Here is a 17,217-nt window from a genome sequence, read left to right as displayed (position 1 = left end):
GGCAGCTCTTTCTTCTCAGGCTGTGGCTGCTTTTTCAGGAAAACCAGTTGCAGATGTTTCCACACCTTTGGTCTTGATGCGTCACAGCTGCGGCACGCGTGCGTGGGAGGGAGCGGGTCCAAACGTATGTTGTACTGTATGAATGCCTGAATGAGGTCTGACACCAGCCTCTTGTCCCCCCCCCCCCGGTACAGCAGGGCTCAGACTGGGAGAAGGAGGGTAGGGATTGGGAATCAGTCAGGTGTAGATAGGCTGACAAGGAACCTGGTGATAGGAGTGAGCAGAGAGGTGACCTCATGAGTCTGCCGCTGCTCCTTCATTGTCCAATCACACAACATTGTACTCCTTAAAGGAGAAGTCCACCTTCCCGACCTTCATTCATGATAAAACAGCCCCATGTATGTGAGGGAATGACATGTCTTCTTCTTTGCAGGGTTTCTGAGTACCGGAGACCAGGCAGCTAAAGGCAACTATGGGCTCCTCGACCAGATCCAGGCCCTGCGTTGGGTCAGCGAGAACGTGGCGTTTTTCGGTGGAGACCCGCATCGGATAACAGTTTTTGGTTCAGGCATCGGAGCGTCTTGTGTCAGTCTTCTCACGCTGTCCCATCACTCTGAAGGTACTCCAGATTCGTGGCCACGTGTTCTGAACAAATATCTCAAATAATCCCTGAAAATTGGGTACCTCTGCAGATCTAATGACACCATCACACCCATCATCTGATGACAACATCACACCCATCATCTGATGACAACATCACACCTATCATCTGATGACACCATCACACCCATCATCACACCCATCATCTGATGACACCATCAAACCCATCATCTGATGACATCATCATACCCATCATCTGATGACAACATCACACCCCTCATCTGATGACATCATCACACCCATCATCTGAAGACATCACACCCATCATCTGATGACAACATCACACCCCTCATCTGATGACACCATCACACCTATCATCTGATGACACCATCACACCCATTATCTGATGACACCATCACACTCATCATCTGATGACACCATCAAACCCATCATCACACCCATCATCTGATGACAACATCACACCCATCATCCGATGACACCATCAAACCCATCATCTGATGACATCATCATACCCATCAACTGATGACACCATCAAACCCATCAACTGATGACAACATCACACCCATCATCTGATGACACCATCACACCCATCATCTGATGACACCATCACACCCATCATCTGATGACACCATCAAACCCATCAACTGATGACAACATCACACCCATCATCTGATGACACCATCACACCCATCATCTGATGACACCATCAAACCCATCATCTGAAGACAACATCACACCCCTCATCTGATGACACCATCACACCCATCATCTGATGACAATATCACACCCCTCATCTTATGACACCATCACACCCCTCAACTGATGACACCATCACACCCCTCATCTGATGACACCATCACACCCCTCATCTGATGACACCATCACACCCCTCATCTGATGACACCATCACACCTATTATCTGATGACACCATCACACCCATCATCTGATGACAACATCACACCCATCATCTGATGACACCATCACACCCATCATCTGTTGACACCATCATACCCATCATCTAATGACAACATCACACCCATCATCTGATGACAACATCACACCCATCATCTGATGACACCATCACACCCATCATCTGATGACAACATCACACCCATCATCTGATGACACCATCACACCCATCATCTGATGACGCCATCACACCCATCATCTGATGATACCACCACACCCATCATCTAATGACACCATCACACCCATCATCTGTTGACTCCATCATACCCATCATCTGTTGACACCATCACACCCATCATCTGTTGACACCATCACACCCATCATCTGATGACACCATCACACCCATCATCTGATGACACCATCACACCCATCATCTGTTGACACCATCACACCCATCATCTGTTGACACCATCACACCCATCATCTGATGACACCATCACACCCATCATCTGATGACACCATCACACCCATCATCTGATGACTGATATGTCAATGTTCATGACCTCTACAGATCTAATGACACCACCACACCCATCATCTAATGACACCATCACACTCATCATCTGATGACTGATATGCCAATGTTTGTACCTCCAAAGATCTAATGACACCATCACACCCATCATCTAATGACACCATCACACCCATCATCTGATGACCAATATGTCAATGTTTGTTACCTCTGCAGATCATCTAATGACACCATCACACCCATCATCTGATGACACCATCACCCCCATCATCTAACGACACGTTTTCATGTCTGTGTGTCTGTTCCATCACATGGAAGGTATATGGACCATCTGACATTATTCCATGATTGCATCATCAGATGTCTGTTTGTCGGCCGCTCTGAAGGTACAAAGTATATTCGATAAGAGGAGAACATTTTGTGTCCCCGAGCCGTTCCCTTCCATGAGTTTCCTGGGGTCACACCTCTCAGATGTTCATTAGATGTCATCTGCTAGATCAGCGAAAGTCCCTGTATAATAAAACAGTTCCATCGAAGCTTAGACCTGCAAAGAGGAAAGTGATACTTACCTCTCCTACCTGGGGGTGTCCACCGCCTGGGCCACCACAGCTCCAGGCAGAGGTCATTTTCTGACCTCCAACTAATATAGGACATAGAGGTCACCAGGAGGAACCAGCGACTCTCATGGGGAACCCAGTAGATCGACACCCAAGAAGTGTCTCTTTCTCTGTGGTCTTCAGAGAACAGTTCTCTCTGTCGGAGTGGCAGGAAAGGTAAGTGTCCAAAGGCTTCTTCACGGGTTCATGGTTTGATTTTGAATAATGAAGGAAAGAAATGGGGGTGTTTCCTGTCTCTTGGCTTCCTTTATTTGGGCCAACCTTATCCTGAGGATCCTTCTATTTCCACATGGGAGACTGGTCCCCCCACACCGGGTGCCTCCTGAGGGGGGGGGGTCTTTTCATACTGTGCCGAAGGATTAAGATGTCCTACTAAATACCTAATGTGATCCATTACACGTGATTGTCTTCATCATCTGAACTGCATACGAATCCTTGGAAAAGACGACTTTGATCCAAGAAACGTGTTGGATGGGAATTATGATGTGAAGGATAATCTGCGCTTTATTCATGTGTTGGTGTTAAATGTCCGCATTTCATGAATATTCCCCGCTTTTCTTTTTCTTTCATCAGTAGAATTTTGTTCTACATAATCTTGGAGAAGGACATAGAGGTATGATGAATGATGTCCTCAGAATCCCCAATCCAGATATATCAGCCTTTCACAACTAGAGTTCTGTGGAACCCAGGGTTCCTCCAGAGGTTTCTAGGGGTTCCTTGAGCAATGAGCAATTTCTGCCTCTGAGATAAGTAACCACTGACCCCCAATGTAAGGGACATTCTTCCCACTGATCCCCAATGTAAGGGACATTCTTCCCACTGATCACCAATGTAAGGGACATTCTTCCCACTGATCACCAATGTAAGGGACATTCTTCCCACTGACCCCCAATGTAAGGGACATTCTTCCCACTGACCCCCAATGTAAGGGACATTCTTCCCACTGACCACCAATGTAAGGGACGTTCTTCCCACTGACCTCCAATGTAAGGGACATTCTTCCCACTGACCCCCAATGTAAGGGACATTCTTCCCACTGACCCCCCAATGTAAGGGACATTCTTCCCACTGATCACCAATGTAAGGGACATTCTTCCCACTGACCCCCAATGTAAGGGACATTCTTCCCACTGACCCCCAATGTAAGGGACATTCTTCCCACTGACCCCCAATGTAAGGGACATTCTTCCCACTGACCCCCAATGTAAGGGACATTCTTCCCACTGACCCCCAATGTAAGGGACATTCTTCCCACTGACCACCAATGTAAGGGACGTTCTTCCCACTGATCACCAATGTAAGGGACATTCTTCCCACTGACCTCCAATGTAAGGGACATTCTTCCCACTGACCACCAATGTAAGGGACATTCTTCCCACTGACCTCCAATGTAAGGGACATTCTTCCCACTGACCTCGAATGTAAGGGACGTTCTTCCCACTGACCCCCAATGTAAGGGACATTCTTCCCACTGACCCCCAATGTAAGGGACATTCTTCCCACTGACCCCCAATGTAAGGGACATTCTTCCCACTGACCCCCAATGTAAGGGACATTCTTCCCACTGACCACCAATGTGAGGGACATTCTTCCCACTGACCACCAATGTGAGGGACATTCTTCCCACTGACCACCAATGTAAGGGACATTCTTCCCACTGACCACCAATGTAAGGGACATTCCTCCCACTGACCACCAATGTAAGGGACATTCTTCCCACTGATCACCAATGTAAGGGACATTCCTCCCACTGACCACCAATGTAAGGGACATTATTCCCGCTGACCACCAATGTAAGGGACATTCTTCCCGCTGACCACCAATTCTCCCCATTGGCCATCACACATAAACCACAAGTTGTAGACAATTATTAGCAGTAGTTCCCTAAGTCCAGGAAGTCATTTCTAGGGTTCTTCTCTGTTAGAGAGGTTGAGGAAGGCTGATCTATATCAACATTTCTTTATGGAATATCATGCTCAGCCCTATGCTGATTTCAGGGGCCACAGTTGGGGCCACCTATACCTTGTAAGTTGAGCACCACAGATGGAACCTACGAGAAATGAAAGAAGTATGTGGCCGAGTTTAGTCTCTTCCCTTTCTAATGTTCACGTATTTATTCTGTCTGTGGTTATTTCCCGTCTCTATGTTGGTTATTTCCCGTCTCTATGTTCATTATTTCCCGTCTCTATGTTCATTATTTCCCGTCTCTATGTTGGTTATTTCCCGTCTCTATGTTGGTTATTTCCCGTCTCTATGTTGGTTATTTCCCCTCTCTATGTTGGTTATTTCCCCTCTCTATGTTGGTTATTTCCCATCTCTATGTTGATTATTTCCTGTCTCTATGTTCGTTATTTCCTGTCTCTATGTTCGTTATTTCCTGTCTCTATGTTCGTTATTTCCCTTCTCTATGTTCGTTATTCCCCGTCTCTATGTTCGTTATTCCCCGTCTCTATGTTGGTTATTTCCCATCTTTATGTTGGTTATTTCCTGTCTCTATGTTGGTTATTTCCTGTCTCTATGTTGGTTATTTCCCTTCTCTATGTTCGTTATTTCCCATCTCTATCTTGGTTATTTCCCGTCTCTATGTTGGTTACTTCCCTTCTCTATGTTTGTTATTTCCCGTCTCTATGTTCGTTATTTCCCATCTCTATGTTGGTTATTTCCCATCTCTATGTTGGTTATTTCCCATCTCTATGTTGGTTATTTCCCATCTCTATGTTGGTTATTTCCCGTCTCTATGTTGGTTATTTCCCGTCTCTATGTTGGTTATTTCCCGTCTCTGTGTTTGTTATTTCCTATCTCTATGTTGGTTATTTCCTATCTCTATGTTGGTTATTTCCCGTCTCTATGTTGGTTATTTCCCGTCTCTATGTTCGTTATTTCCCGTATCTATGTTGGTTATTTCCTATCTCTATGTTGGTTATTTCCCGTCTCTATGTTCGTTATTTCCCGTCTCTATGTTCGTTATTTCCCGTATCTATGTTGGTTACTTCCCTTCTCTATGTTTGTTATTTCCCGTCTCTATGTTGGTTATTTCCCGTCTCTATGTTTGTTATTTCCCGTCTCTATGTTGGTTATTTCCCATCTCTATGTTGGTTATTTCCCGTCTCTATGTTGGTTATTTCCTCATTCCCTCCGTGGTGTTATCATTGGTGGTGGGTGGACATTTCTACCATCACGTAGGGCAGTAGTAGTGCGGTTCGATCCTCTGCCGTTCTCCTTCGTACTTTGCTACCTATTTCTCACACTTCATTTCCCAGTCTTTGTACTCTTTGTTTTCTCTCTCCTTCCCTCTCCTCTAATTCCATTCATTTTCCTCCATCCCCTCCCGTCTCTAGAATGATCCTCTTGTGCTCCGTTTCTTCCCTGGCACACACTGAGACCAGCTGGGCAGGAAGTGGAGTTGCGGATTTCTGGGTCTCCGTCTGTCTTTCTGTCTCGCAGTGTCTGATGCCGGGGAGTTCATATAAAACCAGCAGAAAGTCCCACTTCAAAGGCTCCAACGTCAATGTTGTACTGATGAGATAGGATTAATAAATCATGGACACGGAGGTCCTGGTGTGAAATACAAATGTGTAGACTGCTAGATACGTCATGCTTGGTGTATACGTGGACTAAATCTGTTCTCTTGTGGCAGGTCTGTTCCAGAGGGCCATCATACAAAGCGGATCAGCTCTTTCCAGCTGGGCCGTCAATTACCAACCTGTGAAATACACTCGGCTCCTCGCCGAGAAAGTCGGCTGCAATGTGCTGGATACCGTGGACATGGTGGATTGCTTGCGTCAGAAGAGTGCCAAAGAACTGGTGGAGCAAGATATCCAGCCGGCGCGATATCACGTCGCCTTTGGACCGGTCATCGATGGAGATGTCATTCCAGATGACCCAGAGATTCTCATGGAGCAAGGAGAATTCCTCAACTACGATATAATGCTGGGGGTCAACCAAGGGGAAGGGCTCAAGTTCGTGGAAAACGTGGTGGATGCAGAAGACGGCGTCTCCGGAAGCGACTTTGACTACTCGGTGTCTAACTTTGTGGACAACCTGTATGGGTACCCGGAAGGCAAAGACACACTTCGTGAGACCATCAAGTTCATGTACACAGATTGGGCTGACCGAGATAACCCCGAGACTCGACGCAAAACCTTGGTGGCTTTGTTCACTGACCACCAGTGGGTGGAGCCTTCAGTGGTGACCGCTGACTTACACGCTCGGTACGGCTCGCCAACGTACTTTTATGCGTTTTACCATCACTGTCAGAGTTTGATGAAGCCCGCCTGGTCTGATGCTGCCCATGGTGACGAGCTGCCCTATGTGTTCGGTGTCCCTATGGTGGGCCCTACGGATTTATTCCCGTGCAATTTCTCCAAAAATGACGTCATGTTGAGTGCCGTAGTCATGACCTACTGGACCAACTTTGCCAAAACGGGGTATGTGACCACAAGAGTTAATATTTGAAAACATTTTAAAATGGACAGCGGGTCTTGAAGTAACTGGGGCTTGGTTGAGGTTTGCCAATGATTAAATTGTGATTTGTAAGACCGGTTTCAGCAAAAAAAAAGGAGATGAATAGCAATTTTCGAAAGATGAATGGAAAGTAAATGTTACATGTCTTACTTGTGATTGGGTGGGAATAGTTTAATAAATGAAAAAACAGAAATAATTCCTCGAATATGCAATTTAAATCAAGAGACCCTCCAACCCACACACCCCACCCCACCCTTTATCCCGTGAGTTTAGTACACATACCTGGTTTCCAGTTGTCTTCTCCTCGACCATGTGATGTGCAGAGTCTTCCTTCCATTGGCGATGGACGGTCCATGTTGCTGTAGTGAATGGTGCTCATTTATTCACATGTAAGCAGGGACTGACAACTCATGGGGCCAATGGGCAAAAGGGGATCATAGGGCCCCTGTGTCCTCGCCCACACTCAAACCACACCCAAAAAAGCCTATGAAAGGTACCAAGGGCATCTCATGGGGCCCCCTACTGACCTCGGGCCCTCGGGCAGTGCCCGAGTTCCCGAATTGTCAGTCCGCCCCTGCATGTAAGCACCATATTGTGAGCCCAGGTCGTGGTGATGATGCTTTCTTTGATGCAATGGGCTCTCAGGAAGAGGGTTGACTGACTGGTGTCATTCAACCCAGGAGACCAGCGAGACAAAAGGGACCTTGTGCAGGGTAGAGCTGGGTGAGTATTGCAGCAAAACCTGTTTTTTATTTGAAACATTTCTCATTTTTTTTGTTTGTCTAGTCAAGGTGGAGTTGGCCTTTAGCTCAAACCATACATGTAAAGTCCACATTGTTCCTGCAACCGTTTCCTGACAGCATTCTTCATCTCTTTATTGGAGGTGTAGTGATGTTTAAGAGGCCAAGTCTAGATGGGTGTTGTAGACTGGTGAGGTTCAGGCTCTCAACTGCTTCCCATGAACCCATCGCCCCCCAAATCCCAATAATGAGACCACACTCTTGCAAAATGCCTTTTCTGGCTAAAACATCTTACTCATTGTTCTTGGAGCCCATCTCCGGGTGCAGTGAAAACCCACCCTACCCCACCCCCTATTCGCATCTATTTACCATCAACCTTTAAAGTCTCTTTTACTGTGTCCGCCATCACGTGACCCTCCACGACACCCATTCTGAGAATGCGTACCGGTGATTCACCAATGCAGGCTGGGCTGGTCTTGTTAATGCTCCTTGCCGTCTTTGGTGTCTTCAGAACACTGCGAGGACCACACCGATGGACAAAATGGAAAGTGTCCATGGCACCGGGCAGTGACATGGGCACCCAAAAGAAGGAAGTAGACTTATTAATGCTCCTTGCCGTCTTTGGTGTCTTCAGAACACTGCGAGGACCACACCGATGGACACAATGGAAAGTGTCCATGGCACCAGGCAGTGACATGGGCACCCAAAAGAAGGAAGTAGACTTATTAATGCTCCTTGCCGTCTTTGGTGTCTTCAGAACACTGCAAGGACCACACCGATGGACAAAATGGAAAGTGTCCATGGCACCGGGCAGTGACATGGGCACCCAAAAGAAGGAAGTAGACTTATTAATGCTCCTTGCTGTCTTTGGTGTCCTCAGAACATTGCAAGGACCACACCGATGGACACAATGGAAAGTGTCCATGGCACCAGGCAGTGACAAGGGCACCCAAAAGAAGGAAGTAGACTTGTTAATGCTCCTTGCCGTCTTTGGTGTCTTCAGAACACTGCAAGATCCACACCGATGGACAAAATGGAAAGTGTCCATGGCACCAGGCAGTGACATGGGCACCCAAAAGAAGGAAGTAGACTTGGGAACCAGTGTGCCGTGTGACTGCAGACTCTGGTAATATTTGGAGCTTCTAGGGTTTTTTTTTCATAAATTTCATAATTGGGGGATTAGCTAGAGGGGTCGGGGAGCAGAAGAGTAGATCTGGAGGAGGATAAGCTCCTGGGATGCTGATCAGATGCTTTTCACTGGTTGGCCACACCTTTTGTCGCACAATTCAGATATTCCCTCCTCACCATCGTCGCGGTTTTTGGCCAAGCAATCCATGGAGCTCGTATGAGCGCAGTGATTGCCATGACCAGCTCACACGTCGCAGAATTTTGATTGTAGCCAGGGGCGGACTGACAACTCAATAGGGGATCATGGGGCCCCTGTGTCCTTGCCCAAACTCAAAAAAGCCTATGAAAAAGGTACCAGGGGTATCTCATGGGGCTCCCTACTGACCCCGAGCCCTCGGGCAGTGCCCAAGTTTCCAAATGGTCAGTCCGCTCCTGATTGTAGCAACACCTAATGCTGTCAGGAACTCAATCACAGCTCATTGCTGAATTCACACCGACAAGGGTCCATCACGGGGTTCCATTTCCACAACCATTCCTTGTAAGGCCTCATGCCTGCAAACGCCTACGGCCACATAATCTAACATAGGGGGGCTGAAAAAAACCTTCACCGGTGCATTCACGAGAGGAAAACACGCTTGCTGCGCCTAAAAGCATGTCAACGTGCCCTAACACGAAATGCGTCTAGGTGACAGAGGAGAACCTACACAATGGGGGGGGGGATTTACTAAAACTGGAGCACTCGGAATCTGGTGCAGCCAATCAGCTTCTACCTTCAGCTTGTTCAATGGAGCTTTGACAATAAAACCTGGAAGCTGATTGGTAGTAAATAGCCCCCAGTGTGTCGGTGCTGCCATCTGCTTGACAAGACATGAAAGTGGTGGAATTACGTTTTATTCAGCCCTTCGTGTTTCTAAACCAATTCTAAAGGGAAAATGATATATTTTAGACCAGTCAGACTTGATATATGGAAACCAGCTTGCATATGTGACTACAGAACAGGAACAGAGGGAAATCTTCCAATGGGGACACCTATTCCGGTGACAACTAAGACGGGATTTCCTGTACTTTGTAGAGATTTCCTCTCATTTCCTGTTGTTTCTCAGGACACGCCTGCTCAGGAAGTGAAAATAAATGTCTTAATTCTTGTGTGAAGTAACCGTTTTAGGTTTACTGATCATTTAAACTTTAATGATCTAATTTTTCTCTTTTATTTTCCAGTGACCCCAACAAACCTGTCCCACAGGATACGAAGTTCATCCATACCAAGGCAAACCGCTTTGAGGAGGTGGCCTGGTCCAAGTACAATCCGCGGGATCAGCTGTATCTGCATATTGGCCTGAAGCCACGTGTGCGTGATCACTACCGAGCCACCAAGGTGGCGTTCTGGAAACATCTCGTGCCGCACCTTTATAACCTACATGACATGTTCCACTACACGTCTACTACCACCAAGGTGCCACCTTCTGACACCACTCAGAATTCACATATCACCCGCAGGCCCAAGGTTTGGGAAACTAAGCGTCCGGCCGCCTCGCCCACGCTGAATGGCCCAGCGGGCAAGTGGCACCCTGACATCGACCAAGTGGACCCGGTTGTCATCCAGGACCCCAGGGACTATTCCACAGAGCTCAGTGTCACCATCGCTGTGGGAGCTTCTCTTTTATTCCTCAACGTGCTGGCTTTTGCCGCTCTGTATTACCGCAATGATAAGCGGCGTCAGGACACTCAACGCCAGCCTAGCCCACAGCGGGCCTCAGCCACGCGGGATCCAGCACACAGCCCAGTACCTCCTGAGGAGCTCAACTCACTGCAAATCAATGCTGGACACCCTGATTGTGAGGGAGGAGGAGTCACCGGCCATGACAACCTGCGTCTCGCCACACTATCTGACTACACCCTTACATTACGTCGTTCCCCTGACGACATTCCACTCATGACACCTAACACCATCACCATGATCCCAAACTCTCTGGTGGGACTTCAAAGCCTTCACCCCTACAACACCTTTTCTGCAGGCTTCAACAGCACCGGTCTCCCCCACTCACACTCCACCACCAGAGTATAGCACCCCACCATGTTGCACTTCCTCCTTGCCCCAACACCAAGTCTACGTGAAGGTGTCGGAGACAAGGAAGAAGCGAAAAATGACACATTCCATACCCCCCAAAGAAGAAGGGGGACAGGTGTGGGGCTTTGCTTCTAATACGGAAAGGGTCGATTCGGTCATGACCCACCAAGGACACACTTGTGGTGTGCTCTTGTTTCCTAAAGTGCTTTTTCCTTTGTGGAGGCACATAGAGTGAGGGCAGCTTAGGGTGAGGGAGACATTTATCTGCAGACAAAAGGCCTTCGACAAAGAAGATCGCGATTGGAGAAGAGGCAGAAGGGAAACAAGCCCAATGTATTGTCCCTTATCTTTTCCACAAAGCTTTTCATCAACATTCACCATTTTGACTTTCCAGTTACTGTAAACCCTCACTGTCTGTACATGTGGAGAACCTGATCTGATGTGGAACGGATGACGTCTACTTTACTAGTATAGAAGGACTGGGGGACGGGTATTAGGCTCTGATAGAGATCATATTTCTAAAAAAAAATGTTTTTAGAAACATGACAAGATTTTTATTGGAAGACAGGAGAAAGTCACGGGACAGAGAGACTGAAAACGAAGATACGTCTGACCCAATCACCTAGCCTGTTCAGCTCTATCCCAAATGTGTGCCAAATTCATTCACCAGCTAAGAAATGGGACTGAACACGGTCCTTGTTTCAAAACTACCTTAATCTTCCCAGTGCCAAATATATTAAGCCAGCCATCTTAGAAAGAAGGTTATGTAGGTGATAGGTAGGTATGTGGCATGAGTTATTTTTGAAATACCTGTCCCAGTAGATACACTATGTGGCCAAGGTCTTGGACGCCCGACCTTCTCTGTCACCTATCTTTAATGACAAAAGTATACTGTCCTCCTTTCCCATGACTGAGTTCAGGTGTCTCCATTGAAGGGTCCTGGTAATCCTCCATCATACAAAGATATTGCAGACAATTGTGCTCTTCCAGCTTGTGGTAACAGTTTGGTGAAGACCCTTTTCTGTTTCACTATGACTGTCCCCTGCTGACAAAGCCAGCTCCATGAAGACATGGTGTGACCAGTTTGGTGAAGACCCTTTTCTGTCCCCTCATGACTGTCCCCCGTGTACAAAGCCAGCTCCATAAAGACATGGATGACCAGTTTGGTGAAGACCCTTTTCTGTCCCCCCATGACTGTCCCCCGTGTACAAAGCCAGCTCCATAAAGACATGGAGGACCAGTTTGGTGAAGACCCTTTTCTGTTTCACCATGACTGTCCCCCGTGTACAAAGCCAGCTCCATAAAGACATGGTGTGACCAGTTTGGTGAAGACCCTTTTCTGTTTCACCATGACTGTCCCCTGTTGACAAAGCCAGCTCCATAAAGACATGGTGTGACCAGTTTGGTGAAGACCCTTTTCTGTCCCCCCATGACTGTCCCCTGCTGACAAAGCCAGCTCCATAAAGACATGGATTACCAGTTTGGTGAACACCCTTTTCTGTCCCCCCATGACTGTCCCCTGCTGAGAAAGCCAGCTCCATGAAGACATGTTGTGACCAGTTTGGTGTGGAGGAACTTCGGTGTCCTGTACAGAGCCCTGACCTCAACCCTACTTTTGGAAGACCTTTGGTGTAAGGTCTTTTTATCCAGCGTCCAACATCAGTAACTGCCCTTCACCTTATGAATGAGAAGACCTCATCTCAAAGGTATTCAGTTGGTTTGAGGTACTGGAAGAACTCAAGTGTCCTGTATAGAGCCCCGACCTTAACCCTACTGAGCACCTTTGGGATTAATTGGAACACCGATGGTGAGCCAGGTCTTCTCATTCAATATCAGTACCTGACCTCACAAATTCCCACAGACACCCTCCAAGAGTAATTCTCTTCTCAGAAGCCTTCTCAGAAGAGTAATGCCATCTCCATAAAGACATGGTTTGACCTGTTTGGTGTGGAGGAACTCGAGGGTCTTGTACAGACCCTACTGAACAACTTTGGGATGAATTTGAATGCCGATAATGAGCCAGGTCTTCTCATTCAACATTATTACCTTATCTCAACCCTACTTGAACAACTTTCGATGAGTTAGAACATCAATGTCCAGTTTGGTGTGGAGGAACTCAAGTGTCCTGTACAGAGCCTGGACCTCAACTGTCCAAAAAGCATTTGGGATGAATTGGAACACCGATGGTGAGCCAGGTCGTCTCAACCAACATCAGTACCAGACCTCAACTTTACTGAACACCTTCTGGATCAGTTGGAATTCCAATTGGGAGCCAGGTCTTTTTTCTTTGGTGCCCAATGTGGGGCCCAACATGAGAGCCTGTTCTTCTCATCTAACATCAGTATCTGACCTCACAAATGGGCACAAATTCACACAAACACCCTCCAAAATTTTGTGGAAATTGGAGGATTTTATAACCACAAAAGTTGGGCAACTCTATGTTAATCCCATAGTTTTGGATTGGGATGTCCAACAAGCTCAGGTCAGGTGTCCACAGGCTTTGGGCCATATGGTGTACTTTTAGCTAATAGCTTGTTAGAAACGGTAGGCCGGTATCACGCTTGGGTTAAAGATTGCCTACTGTTGAGTTTCAAAAATACACCGACTTCCACTTAAACAGAATCTGGCACTACAAAGAATAACAAAGACCTCTGTGAAGGTTCTCGTGAATCCAGGTCATGATTTATCTAGCAGTAGTTGGTCACATTCAACTGGGCTTGTTCTGTAATGTTAAAGACATCTCACCTCTCATTCAAGTGTCTTCTCCAATTTAGAACTTAGGAAGACATTTTGATAAGCAGCAAAACGCCTCCAATATTACAGAACAAGCGCGGTTGAATAGGACCAGCTACTGGTGATAAAACGGACGTGCACATCGGGGTGGTGGAAAGCATCACCAGTTTTGGTACATACCACCGGCTTGTCAGAATGTATCACCTGCACCTCCCAGAAGGAGAACTTGTTTTCAAGGTCAAATCAAAGTTCCCTCACGACCCAAAGTGCAGCGAGAAGGTTAGTGCCCTCACATTGGATCATGGGTTGAGGTTTGAGAAATCTGCTCGTCTGGGAGGTTCTTGGGTGCACGGGAACGGAATTTTCGAAAAGCCAGTGGTCCTTACGAGAACTCTGGAACCTGTCACCCGGTCACACAAGTTTCTAGAGGACGCGAGGCCAACTTGGTTAGACTGTCTCCAACCTGGGAACAGGAGTAGTAAAGTCGGTCTGGTTTGCTGAATTCGTTTCGGCAATTATTAGTGCGCAGGCAAAGCTCTAGTCTGAATTTTAGGCTTCTTGTGGTTTCTTATTACCAAGAAAAGTCCACAGTGTATATTGTTTTCTATGTTTACAGAGATATCAACGACACGGGGTCCCGTTAAAAATCCAAACGTGAATGGAACATGGACAGATGATGCATTTATCTAAAGCTTTGAGATATATATATATATTAAGAGACTATATATGTATATATATATATACTCTCTGATGAAAGGTGTTTTATTATATGGTGTTCACAACGACAGTAAATCTTTTTTTTTTTTTTAACAAAGAGAAATCTCTCTCCGTCCTTCTACGTCCCCACTCTGCCTCCTCGGGTGAGTCTGTGTTTGGATGAAGATCGAAGTCTTTGTGCATGTATGTGGGTACCAGTATGGGTCTCGGCCTGTGCACATGTTGCGTGTATATATGTGTCCTCACACACACATATACATATATGTAGAGAGAGAGCTGTGCACAGGGGCAGTTTCTCTAAGCTGTTGTACATATGAATACTCACATAGATGTGTTGCTCCTCCGCCCTCCCACTTCTTCCTCCAGCCGGGGGCCCCCCCGACGACTTTTCAGCTTTTTTTTTTACCATTCGCCATGACTTTTGAACGTGGGTTTTGTGAGACGGAAAAAAAGGGACGCCACGGGTTCGAGGGAAGTTTTGTGACACAGAGGGACACCTGGGGTCAGTATTTATAGAATGTATTTATACTGTATCACAGGAGAGTAGAAAACGTATTCCAAATAAATAAAAACTCATATTTTTATATGCTGGTCGGTTACTGTGTTGCCTGGGAACGGGGCGGTGAAGATGTACCGGATGGAAAACCCAAAAAGGTTCGCCGTGTTCATGTCAATCCAAAAAGTTATTTTTTATCCTTTTTTTTAAAAAAAAGCTTTCATTTAACAGTCTCTGGTGATCCTGCCATGGAGGTCACTTCCTGGTATAGGGTGACAACGCTCTTTCCCTGATGCCCAATTGTGTTCCTGTGTTGTCACTCTGTTTCACAAGCTTCCAATGGAGACTACCAGAGGCTTATACAAAGAGGGGGTGCAACGCTATTTAAACTCAACAATGACACAAAAGCATGTATGAAGTGACAAAGTGCAAATGCAAAGACCACTAGGTGGTGGTCAAAGGTGCTAAAGTCCAGAGAGAAAAGGTGCTGTTGAGATTTCAGATGATCTTGGGGTGTCCAGTGATATGGACTGTAGATCTTGGTGATAAAAAATGAGATTGCGCACTCACCAGATACGCAATTCAAATGCGCATAAATAGTAGTAGCCTCTGGTTATCTAGATGTCATCCAGAGAGGTCTGGTCAGATCAGGTCCGATTGGTCCTTATTCCCTGACGGTGTTATCACTCATGGGGGATCCCCACTCAATGGATACAGCCTGCTCCCATGGGGTCTCCTCACAAAAAATATGGCTGGTTCTGCAAACGTGATTGGCTCTCAAGGGAGCTTTTCCTCTTCTTTACATACATGATCCTCACTCTCCGTACCCGCTTTTGTACCACTCGAGGGTATAGTTAAGATTATTGATGTTCGCAGGTCAAGGGTAAAGGCGACGCGTTTCGGCAAAATGCCTCCCCCCTTCATCAGGGCTGTAATGATGGATGCATAGAGGGCAGACCTGAAACAGCAGTTTGGCTGAGGAAGAGGCTCATTAGAAGCTCTCTAGTTGCTGAGTGGTGGCTGTGTAGAAAGGAAAGGAGCACCAGAGCACCATTTAAAGTCCAGATATTGTATATAGGAATAAGGCAACGCGTTTCAGAAAAATACCTTCATCAGGGCTGAAATGATTGATGTGCCTAGGACTTACCTGGAATAGTGGTGTGGTTAAGGTTGAGGCCTATTAGAAGCTGTCCAGTTGCTGAGTGGTGGCTATGGAGAAGGATGAGAGCACCATATCTCCAGCTTAGTCCGGACAATTGTTATTGTATATAAGAATAAAGCAACGAGTTTCGGAAAACTCCCACCCTTCATCATGACTGTAGTGGTGGATGCGAATAGGACGGACCTGAAACAGCAGTGTGACTACAGATGAGGTTCATTAGAAGTTGTCCAGTTGCTGAGTGGTGGTTATGTAGAAGGATGAGAGCACCAGATCTCCAATTAAAATCCAGAAAATTTTTATTGTATATAGGAATAAGGCAACGCGTTTCAGAAAAATGCCCCCCTTCATCAGGGCTGAAATGATGGATGTGCATAGGACTTACCTGGAATGGTGGTGCGGCTAAGGTTGAGGCCCATTAGAAGATGGTGGCTATGTAGAAGAATGAGATCACCATAGCTCCAATTAAATTCCAGACAATTTTTATCGTAGGTAATATTGGGCAACGCGTTTCAGCAAAATCCCTCCCCCCTTCAGGGCTGTAGTGGTGGATGTGAATAGGATGGACCTGGAACAGCAGTGCAGCTAAGGTTGAGGCCCATTAGAAGTTGTCCAGTTGCTGAGCGGTGGCTATGGAGAAGGATGAGAGCACCATAGCTCAACTTAAAGTCCAGACAATTTTTATTGTATATAGGAATAAGGCAACGCGTTTCGGATAAATGTCTCCTCTTCATCAGGGCTGAAATGATGGACGTGCATAGGACTTACCTGGAATAGTGGTGCGGCTAAGGTTGAGGCCCATTAGAAGCTGGTGGCTATGTAGAAGAATGAGATCACCATAGCTCCAATTAAATTCCAGACAATTTTAATTGTATGTAATATTAGGCAACGCGTTTCAGCAAAATCCCTCCCCCCTTCAGGGCTGTAGTGGTGGATGTGAATAGGATGGACCTGGAACAGCAGTGCAGCTAAGGTTGAGGCCCATTAGAAGTTGTCCAGTTGCTCAGTGGTGGCTATGGAGAAGAATGAGAT

General features: G+C 46.5%; 1 protein-coding gene across 3 annotated transcripts in view; it reads left to right on the top strand.

Moving 5' to 3' along the window:
• Window positions 1-15,114, top strand: part of NLGN3 (neuroligin 3) — a 78,687-nt gene extending 63,573 nt beyond the window's left edge. For all 3 annotated transcript variants that reach the window (XM_089664824.1, XM_089664825.1, XM_089664826.1), the window contains 3 exons: window positions 434-619; window positions 6,318-7,107; window positions 10,231-15,114. In XM_089664824.1, coding sequence (XP_089520950.1) covers window positions 434-619; window positions 6,318-7,107; window positions 10,231-11,077 — 1,823 coding nt within the window. In that variant the 3' untranslated portion in view covers window positions 11,078-15,114. The remainder of the gene's footprint in view (window positions 1-433; window positions 620-6,317; window positions 7,108-10,230) is intronic.
• The last annotated feature ends 2,103 nt before the right edge of the window (window positions 15,115-17,217 follow it).

This window comes from Staurois parvus, unplaced genomic scaffold (assembly GCF_062004578.1).
Source record: "Staurois parvus isolate SC_StPar_1 unplaced genomic scaffold, SC_StPar_1.0 ptg002059l, whole genome shotgun sequence".
Lineage (NCBI taxonomy): Eukaryota > Metazoa > Chordata > Amphibia > Anura > Ranidae > Staurois > Staurois parvus.
This window is presented reverse-complemented; position numbering and strand designations above follow the sequence as displayed.